We start from the raw sequence: 10,862 nt of genomic DNA, 5'->3' as shown, positions 1-10,862 counted from the left end.
TTACTTTGTTTTCCTGAGGCTCCCTGTGGCTTTTCCCATTAGGAATTCCTTGGTGTTCATGTCTGATCTGATTAGGATGATATAACATTTGGGGAAGAATATACAACCCAACAACCCAGCACTGGAGGACAAAATTGCAAATATTTCCACAGCCACCGTGTATTTCCCTGTTGTGCTAAGATACGCAGGAATGAAAGAGAGCCAGACAGCAATAAATATAAGCATGCTGAAGGTGATGAACTTAGCCTCATTAAAGCTGTCGGGCAACTTTCTAGCTAAAAACGCTACAATGAAGCTGATAGTAGCCAACAAGCCCATGTAACCCAGCATGCAGCAGAATGCAACCAATGACCCTTCATTGCATTCAATGATTATCTTTCCCATCTGGGATTTCATGTTCATTTGGAAAAATGGGGGAGCCACTATCAGCCAAGTGACACAGATGAGGACCTGGACCAGACTGCAGGCTAATACCAGAGAATTGGACAGTCGTGGTCCCACAAATAACTTTAGGTTGCTGGTTGGCTTGGTGGCCTTGAAGGCTATGACCACCATGATGGTCTTGGCCAGCAGGCAAGAGATGCAGATGGCGAATTCAATGCCAAATGCCATCTGACGCAACAAACAAGTCAGTGTCGTGGGTTGGCCTATGAACACTAATGAGCACCCGAAGCACAGAATGAGGGCTAATAACAGGAGGTAGCTGAGTTCACGGTTGTTTGCTTTCACAACTGGGGTGTGGCAGTTCCAGATGAAGACAACAAGGATAGCGGCTGGTATCAGGGCACCAAGCACTGAGAAAACAGCCAACGCCATCCCTAAGGGTTCTTGGTAGGACAGGAATTCGATAAGCTTGCTCTGGCATCCATCTTGTTTCTTGGTTGGCCATTGGTCATCGGGGCACTTCATGCAGTCCATGGCATCTGTAGGAAGAAACAATTCTATGTGTGACTTTGATGAGGAAAAATCATTTCATTAATAGAAATTAGAATAGGAGTACCATTCACCTTTAGAGATTCTTTATCTTTTCTCATCTTCTTTGTGCCTATTACAAGATATATCTATGCAGCCTGTTTTTGGAAGCATTTTTATTTTGTGATTAATTTGTTATGCTTGTATTGCTGTTGTAGTTTTTTCAGTGCTACATGCTTGTGTAGGCTTTGTTATCTTGAATCCTTTCTTCAGCAGTCTTTTATGAATGGAAAGGCAGTTTGTAAATCAATAAAGCAAATTAAACTATGGCAGCTTGATGAAACCATTACAATAAAGTCTAAATGGACAGCTTATCTCTTGAACATGAGATTTTTTACTGAAACAATTCAAATAAATATGGAAGGTGAGGCAATGCTTGCTGCCTCACCAGTCCCATGAAAGGCAGAATACTTTATACGTTGTGCTATCTTCTACCATCCAAAAGAACTGAGATAATTAACGTTACTAGCCGACAGCCATTGAAACGTCAAAGTGAAATAATTATGATTGAACCCACACTCTAGAACAGTGGTTCTCAACCCTGTCCTGGGGACCCCCCCCAGCCAGTCGGGTTTTTAGGATATCCACAATGAATATGCATGAGAGAAAATTTGCATGTTATGGAGGCAGTGTATGCAAATTTTCTCTCATGCATATTCATTGTGGATATCCTGAAAACCCGACTGGTTGGGGCAGTCCCCAGGACAGGGTTGAGAACCACTGCTCTAGAACATCCCCCTGTCTGACCCTGAGCAGTCTCTGACCCCTGGACTCTCCCTGTTCCCCTGCATATTTGCTAACTGCTGACATCTTCACCTGTTTGGTTACTAAACTCATCTTCAGAGCAGGAGATGCAGTCAAAGCAGCAGGCAGGTTGCCCTTCTAGAATGGCCTTCCGGAATCCAGGACCACAGCTCTCACTGCAGATAGAGACAGGAGCCTTAACGGAGAGAAATGAGGAGGGGTACACAGCAAATGTGTCTATTAATAATGTATAAAGAGGCTCTTTATTTCAGATAAGAGTGGTGCATAAGATTAGACACGCTGAAAGAGGTGAAATAAAATGAAGTGTGGAAGAATGGTCTGAAAAGAAACATGGATGCCAAAAAGGGTAAAGTCATGCATCTGAGGCACAAAACTCCACAAGCTATTTATAATGTTGAATACTAAGCTACTTAGTATTCAACAATATACATTTTTTTACTGCTATTTTTTTATTTACAATTAATTGTTTTTCTTAAAGTATTTATTTATTATTTTTTAATTGTTACATGGTGTTATTTTTTATAAAACAATATCTTTTTGGAACTGTTTAAATAATATTTTTATTCATTTTGGCACTCTGTGATTTTCTGGTCCTAGTGGGGGCTTGAACCATTAGTTATCAGTGTTTGGTGCATTTGCTATAGCTGTTGAGTAATAGAATTTTTGGCATTTTAGCCCTGAATTTGAATAGATATACCCTCCTGTCTAATTAAAATTTACATTTATGGCAAAAGGGCAGTCTGGGTCTGCATTTGTAACATTGGTCCATCTATAGTGCAGGACTGCACACTATCCACTGAGAGTTTTGTCTTTCTGTTTGCAAAGTAACTAGAAGTAGATTTTTAAATAAGGTTTATTTTGCTTGCTTTTTATGGTTCTAGAGAGTGCTTGTTAGTCTTTTTAAATTATTTGTTTTTAAAATAACCTTTTTAAATAAAATGTTTTTATTCCCCTGTGTTTCCTTTCTTCCTTATTATATTTCTTTTTTCTTTTCTTATTCACCTCTTCCTCCTTTCCCTCTTATTTTTCTTTTCACCTTTTCCCCTGTCCACTCTTCCCCATCCCTTGGGGACTCTTTTCCCCTTAGTTTTCCCTTCCTTCCCCTCCCCTCCCCACCTTTTCCCTATCCCCCTTTCTCCTTACTCCTTGTCTGAGCATGTGTTTTTTTTTATTCCAATGTTTATATTTTTATTATTTATTTATATTTAATAATTTTTTTATTAAGGGAGAATATTCATTTTCTATTTCTGGTACCTCCTATGAGGGCCTTTATGTTTTTCAACATAGGATGTTGTTATTATTATTTGATTATTATTATTATCTTGTTTTCATTATTTTTTACTCTCTATATTTAAAAAAAAATATTTTATTGTATTTTAGGTTTGTGATTTTATATCTCACTTATGGTCCAGTGGTGAGCCTCTTCTCCTCTTAGCTAAGAGGTATGCTTCACTTCTTATATATTTTGTGTTTAAATTATTTCTTATTTTTTTGCATTTTATGTTATGTGTTCTTTTTTCCCCTCATTTACTTCTGTTATGTTTTACCATCTTATATTAATTTAAAAATTTTGATTATTTTAATATTTTGATTATTTTCAATTTTGTAGTACTATAGGTTTATTTATTATGTTTTATTTCTCATGTTTTTGGTATTGATTGCTATTGTTTGTTGTTTATTATAATTTTACTAGTTTGATCATAGATATTTATAGTTTCTTGATTGGAACTAAGAATGATATTTATATAATCACTCCTGATGCAGATACTTTGTCAAAATATGGCCATGTCAGGTATATTGAATCCATCACTGTATTAATTTAATGTTTGCATTTTTATTGTATTCATGCTTTTATTGATATTAAATTTGGAATATTTTACCTTATGTGTTTTTTAATTTTTTTAAAATATAATTTATTATCCATTACCCTTTTGTTTTTTGAGTACCTGTGGTAACCTGGGAAAAATTGGATTGGAAAACAGCCAGGAGGAATAAGGAGGCAGACTCTGGCTGTTTCCTTTATGTGCAATTTACTTACAGTACAACGCAAATCAAAACAAAGAATGCAGCTCAACTTAAGTTCAGGTAGTATACACATTAAACACAGCAGGTTTTAATATAGGCTTGCTTCCTGCCTGCTCCCCGGGGCCTCTCTAATCCTTCTGGGCCCTGTATTATTATGCTAGGCTGAAGGGATCCTCCCTGGACTCAGAATCCCTTGCTGGTTTGGCAGACCAGGCCAGATATCTGTACCCAGTCCCTTAAGGAGGTCTGAGGGAGACCCCCTTACATACCCTACCCCTTAGCTCAGCCTTGCTGGGTTGAGCACCTGCCTTTACTAGGGACACTGCTCTGGATTGTAAATCCACATTGGCATTAAGAACATAAGAACATGCCATACTGGGTCAGACCAAGGGTCCATCAAGCCCAGCATCCTGTCTCCAACAGTGGCCAATCCAGGCCATAAGAACCTGGCAAGTACCCAAAAACTAAGTCTATCCCATGTTACTGATGCTAGTAATAGCAGTGGCTATTTTCTAAGTCAACTTAGCCAATCCTTTCTTAAACCCAGCTACACTAACTGCACTAACCACATCCCCTGGCAACAAATTCCAGAGTTTAATTGTGCGTTGAGTGAAAAAGAACTTTCTCCGATTAGTTTTAAATGTGCCACATGCTAACTTCATGGAGTGTCCCCTAGTCCTTCTATTATCCAAAAGAGTAAATAACCAATTCACATTTACCCGTTCTAGACCTCTCATGATTTTAAACACCTCTATCATATCCCCCCTCAGCCATCTCTTCTCCAAGCTGAAAAGTCCTAACCTCATTAGTCTTTCCTCATAGGGGAGCTGTTCTGTCCCCATGGGTGCCATTACTCACCCACGGTATGAAGGCCTCGGCAAGCCGCTCCTCATAGGCTCCAGCCACTCCGCGGCGGCGTGGAGGCCGAAGACGCTGCTGGCTCCAATTTCCTGGATGCTCCTTAGCCCACATGTGCGCCAATGCCCCGCCTCTTAAAGGGGCCGTGGTGGGAAATTCAGGTCCAGCCCCCATCTGACGTTGGGACTCCGGGGCTTCTTAAGTGAGCTTCCCCGATCACTTTACGACTTGGTAACAAGTTCTCCTACTTGCTTCAGGCCTCTGCTGTTGGTTCAGCCCTCCAACTTGTCTTGCCTTCCTGCTGTTACCTCGACCTCAGAACAGACCGTGACCTAGCCTACAGCCGCCTGCCCAGACCTCGGAACGAACCTTGACCTCTCCTACAGCTGGCGGCCCAGACCTCGGAACGGATATTGACCGCGTCCTTAGCAGTCTGCCAGACCTCGGACCAGAGCCACCCATGTCGTCAGCCATTGCCCTACCACCTCGGCCACGCTCGGGAACAGCCATGCAGAAAGGCCACCTAAGTCCAACCAGCCCCGGCACCCATGGGCTCAACCTGCGGGGAATGTGGGCTGGCCCTGAAATGTTTGCTTGCCTCTGCTTCCCAACCGACCTTGCCTCCCGACGGTGGGGACCTGTGGGGTTTGCCCCACATGTTGCCCCACAGCTTGCGTCAACTCCACCTTGGGCCAAGGGTCCACGCATAGTAGCAGTTTGCCAAGTCGATGGACCCGGTGGATGCTTCCACAATTCAGGCCATTTTGGTCCTGGCCCAAAAAAATCATGGAACAGCAAAAGGTCCTGGCCACCTTGGCCTCAGCAGTAGAGAACTTAAGTCTTCACCTCAACTCCGGATCTTCCACAGCCACCCCGGTGGCTTCCATGCCAGTTCACCGGCCAGTGATTCCATTGCCTACCCCTCCGCGCTACTCCGGAGATCCTCAGCTGTGCTGCGGCTTTTTGCATCAGTGCAACATGTACTTTTGCCTACAACCAGCCCTCTTTCCAGAAGACATAACCAAGACCACCTACATCCTCTCCCTCTTGGATGGGAGAGCGTTAGCTTGGGCCTCACCACTGTGGGAGTGCGCAGACCCAGTTCTATGGGACTTGTCTAGCTTCTTGACCCTCTTCCGCATGGTCTTTGATGACCCCGCGAGGCAAATGGTCTACCTTGCTCCACTTGTGCCAGGGTTCCTGACCCCTTGCCGAATATGTCATCGAGTTCCAAACACTCTCTTCCGAACTCCACTGGGATGCAGGTTGTCTACGGGCCATCTTTATCGAAGGTCTAAGCTGCAGGATAAAGGATTATGTCGCGGCACGAGAGTTGCCAGGCTCCCTAGACTCGCTCATTGACTTGGATGGACGCATTGACCGGCTCCTTCAAGAACGTTCCCGTGACGTCCAGCTCCCCAAGAGGCAAGCCTCATCTCTGAGACGTCCCCAGCATTCGCCTTCACCCACTGAGTCCGCCACCGCCCCCAGGGTGTCCGGCGAGGAACCCATGCAACTGGGCCATGGGAAGCTTTAGACTAAAGAATGCCTTCGACGTAGGCAGTCCTGTCTCTGCCTCTATTGCGGGGAGGCTGGTCACTTCCTAGCTACCTGTCCTGTAAGACCGGGAAACCTCCAGACCTAGGTTCTGTTGGAGGACTTTTCCTAGGTCTGTTCTGAGGTCGAGGTAACAGCAGGAAGGCAAGACAAGTTGAAGTTCTGGTTGCCCATATCCCTCATGATGGGCAACCAGAACTTCCACACTTTAGCCCTAGTTGACTCTGGAGCCGGAGGCAATTTCATTATGAAACCACTAGTGGAACATCTTCACATGCCAGTCAACCATTCCCTAGTCCCCTTAGTGCTCGCCTCTAACTAGCGGGATCCCTTGCCTGGTCGGGTAACCTGGACCACCGAACCTCTCACAGTCCAGACCGGGGCACTTCACGTGGAGCTCCTCTCCTTCCATGTTCTGGACCGGGCCATACAACCCGTAGTTCTGGGTCTACCTTGGCTTCGTAAACACTCCCCACAGTTCAACTGGTCTACTGTGCAACTGTCCAGTTGGGGTCCAGCATGTCGCTCTACATGTCTTGAACTGGTCACGCCCCTCTGCTGCACCACCACAACCACTCGGCTTACTGGCCTACTGCCCCAGTACGTCGCCTTTGCTGACTTCTTCTCCAAAAATGCTGCAGATACTCTACCTCCTCATCGCATCTTCGACTATTCCATTTATTTATTTATTTATTTAAAATCTTTTCTATACCGTCGTTAAGTTATATACCATCACAACGGTTTACAAAAAGGCACATTTAGTAATGTTAAAAAATAGAACTGGGTAATATGATATACTATATATAATAGTGCCAACAAGTTTCTGGTTACGTAAACTTCCAAAATAAAGACTATTTGATGATTGTCGTAAATCTTGTCCTTTTAATACATGTTACAGTTTTAATTTACATGTGAAACTCTCTTGTACTGTATATTTTTATCTAAGGTTAGCAGTGAGTCATAAAATAAAAAAAATATGCACATGGGGCAGATTTTAAAAAAGTATGCCGGATTTTAAAAGATACGCGCGTAGCCGCGCATATCTTTTAAAATCCGGGGTTGGCGCGCGCAAGGCTGTGCAAAATCGGCAGTCTGCATGCTCCGAGCCGCGCAGCCTGCCTCCGTTCCCTCGGAGGCTGCTCCGAAATCAGAGCGGCCTCGGAGGGACCTTTTTTTTTGTCCCCCCGTACCTTTCCCTCCCTTCCCCTATCTAACCCACCCCCAGCCCTAACTAAATCCCCCTCCCCTACCTTATTTCGTTGAGTTACGCCTGCCTCTGGCAGGCGTAAGTTGCATGCGTCGCCGGCTCCCTGCCCCGGCACAGGCCGCTGTTCCGGAGCACTTGGCCTCGCCTCCAGATCACCGCCACGCCTCCGGTCCCGCCCCCGGACCGCTGCCACGCCCCCTGACATGCCCCCGAATGCCGTGCCGCCCCCGACACGCCCCCCGACATGCCCCCCAAGCAAAGCCCCGGGGCTTACTCGCATCCCGGGGTTTTGCGTGCACTGGCGGCCTATGCAAAATAGGCGCACTGGCGCGCAAGTGCCCTGTGCGCGTAAATCCAGCAGGATTTACGTGCGCAGGGCTTTTAAAATCTACCCCATAGTGAACTAAGTGCTGGGTGCTGATGTTCTGATGCCAGCTTTATTTACTTTCCTATTCTCCATTCTCTTTGTAAAATGCCTGTTTAAAAAGCCAGGTTTTTAAACTTTTTTTGAATAGATTGATATTTCTCTGTAATCTTATCTCAAGGGGCATGGTGTTCCATAGTATGGGTCCTACTAAGGACAGTGCTCGTTCCCTGACTTGGGTAAATCTTGCTGTCTTAACAGAAGGGACGGCTTTGTTAGCCGATCTCAGGTTTCTCTGTGGGACATGTACATACAGTGCTGTGTTAAGCCACTCTGCTTTTTCATTATGGATTAATTTATGTATTGTGCATAGTGCTTTATATTGTACTCTATGTTTTATGGGTAGCCAGTGTAATTCTGCTAGTGTTTCAGTAATGTGATCTCTTTTTCTTTTACCTGTAAGTATTCTTGTGGCGGAGTTTTGTAATATTTGGAGAGGTCTTATAGTTGTATAAAGTAATTCCAAAAACATGGTGTTGCAGTAATCAGCGCTTGCAAATATTAGTTCTTGTAGAACTGTTCGAAAGTTTGTTAGTGTCAATAAAGGTTTTAACTTCCTGAGCACCATTAGTTTAGCGTATCCTTCTTTTACTTTCAGTGATATGTGTTGTTTAAGGCTAAGTTCTGTGTTGATTATAACACCGAGGTTCTATATCTTCTCGGCTAATTCCACTTTCTGATTATTTTTAAGCAAAATTGGAGTTTGAATAATATCAATATTTTTTCATTCCAAGTATAAGAATTCATTTTTTTCAATATTTATGACTAGTTCCATTTGGTTTAATAGTTGTTTAATTATGTCTAGGTAAATGTTAGCAAGGTTTAATGTTTTTTCAATTGTGTCATCAATGGGTAAAATTAGTTGTATGTCATCAGCATATATGTAGTGTATGATTCCCAGGCCTGCAAGTAGATGGCACAAAGGTAGCAGGTAAATATTAAAGAGCGTCGCAGACAGTGCTGATCCCTGTGGTACTCCTGTTTGTGGACTTACTTTTTCTGACATTGTGTTTTTAATTTGTACTTGAAAAAATCTGTTACTTAGATATGATCTGAACCAGTCTATTGTGTTGCTGTGTAGACCTATTTCTTCTAGTCTTTTAAAAAGTATTTCATGATTTACTGTGTCAAAAGCTGATGAGAGATCCAATAGCACAAGGATGTAATGTTTTCCACTATCAAATCCTCTCAGAATATTATCTGTCAGTGAGAGCAGTAGGTTTTCTGTGCTGTAATGTTTATGGAAACCGTGTTGTGAAGGATATAGGATATTGTTATTATCTAAATGTTCTGCTAGTTGTTTTTGCACAGTTTTTTCTATTAGTTTCAAAATTAATGGTACATTTGAAACTGGTCTGTAGTTGTTCAGGATTAGGGGGTCCATGTTTTTTTCTTTATAATTGGTTTAATAATAGCTCCTTTCAGTATATCGGGCATTGAACCTTCCTCTAGTGATAAGTTTATAGTCTTCGTTAGTATTGGGGAGGCTATGTTAGCTAACTTTTTTATGTCCATAGTAGGTAGGGTGTCAATTATATGTGGAGCAGGATTTAACTTTTTTAGCATGGTTTCCACTTCAAGGCTTGATATCTCAGTAAATGAGGGCCATTGGGTAACGTCTCTGGTATGCATTTTAATCTCTTGTTTAGTTGTGCTTGGGATTTTGGTTCTTAGGTTTGCAATTTTGTCACTGAAAAACTGTGCTATTTCATTGCATTTATTCTCTGGGAGATTCTGGGGAGAGACAGTTTTATCATTAGTAAGGTCTTTAATTATGGTGAACAAAGTTCTCGAGTTATTTGCAAATTTTTCTATTTTTGAACTGAAGTATTATTTTTTTGTATCAAGGATTACTTGTTTGTAATATGCCAAATGTTTTCGGTACTTGGTTAAGTTTTCTGTTGTTCCATGTTTTTTCCATTCCTTTTCTTTTTTTCTAAGATTTCGCTTTACTTCTTTTATCTTTTCGTTATGCCAGGGATTTATTTGTTTTGGTTCTTTGATGCGTATGTGTTTTGTGGGGTTTATTTCATCTGCTAGTTTATTAGTTAAATTTATCCATGCTGTTGTTGCGGTGCAGCAATCATTAAAATCTAAATCTTTTAATTTTTCCTCTAATTTCTCTTTTAGTAATTCTATGTTATGAGGAGGATGATACTTAAATTCTATCCAGGGGGATCCCTTGCCTGGTCGGGTAACCTGGACCACCGAACCTCTCACAGTCCAGACCGGGGCACTTCACGTGGAGCTCCTCTCCTTCCATGTTCTGGACCGGGCCATACAACCGGTAGTTCTGGGTCTACCTTGGCTTCGTAAACACTCCCCACAGTTTGACTGGTCTACTATGCAACTGTCCAGTTGGGGTCCAGCGTTTATTTATTTTATTTATTTAACATTTTTTATATACCGACAACCGTTTGCACATCGTATCGGTGTACAATGAAACTCAAAACAGGTAGGCAGAGCCTTTACATGGAACATTAACAATAAAATTTGAATTAAAAAGGTATAACTGGAAGACTTACAGGAAACAAAATGGTAGGCAGGGCAATTCCTAGAACAGTAGCTATAAAATTAGAGATAAAGGTATTTCAAAAAAAATACAGAAAACACAGGTTTTATAATAGTTATGAACTATATGTACAAGATATTTACAAGGGAAATCAAACAGTCTTATGGAAAAAAGTTTTATACATTATGGGGCAGATTTTAAGAGCCCTGCTCGCCTAAATCCGCCCAAATCCGGGCGGATTTAGGCGAGCAGGGCCCTGCGCGCCGGTGAGCCTATTTTACATAGGCCTACCGGCGCGCACAGAGCCCCGGGACTCGCGTAAGTCCCGGGGTTTTCTGAGGGGGGCGTGTCGGGGGCGGGCCCGAACCGCGCGGCGTTTTCGGGGCGTGTCGGGAGCGTTCCGGGGGCGGGCCCGGGGGCGTGGCTACGGCCCGGGGTGGTCCGGGGGCGTGGCCGCGCCCTCCGGACCTGCCCCCAGGTCGCGTCCCGGCGCGCTAGCGGCCCGCTGGCACGCGGGGATTTACGTCTCCCTCCGGGAGGCG

General features: G+C 43.3%; 1 protein-coding gene across 1 annotated transcript in view; it reads right to left on the bottom strand.

Annotated features, from left to right (window-relative positions):
• LOC115080259 (extracellular calcium-sensing receptor-like) overlaps positions 1-10,862 on the bottom strand; it is a 71,522-nt gene continuing 60,660 nt past the window's right edge. The window contains exons 5-6 of the mRNA XM_029584414.1: positions 1,789-1,912; positions 1-923 (exon numbers count right to left, since the gene is read on the bottom strand). Coding sequence (XP_029440274.1) covers positions 1-923; positions 1,789-1,912 — 1,047 coding nt within the window. The remainder of the gene's footprint in view (positions 924-1,788; positions 1,913-10,862) is intronic.

This window comes from Rhinatrema bivittatum, chromosome 19 (assembly GCF_901001135.1).
Source record: "Rhinatrema bivittatum chromosome 19, aRhiBiv1.1, whole genome shotgun sequence".
Lineage (NCBI taxonomy): Eukaryota > Metazoa > Chordata > Amphibia > Gymnophiona > Rhinatrematidae > Rhinatrema > Rhinatrema bivittatum.
The sequence above is the reverse complement of the archived record's forward strand: the minus strand, read 5'-3'. Positions and strand labels throughout refer to the sequence as shown.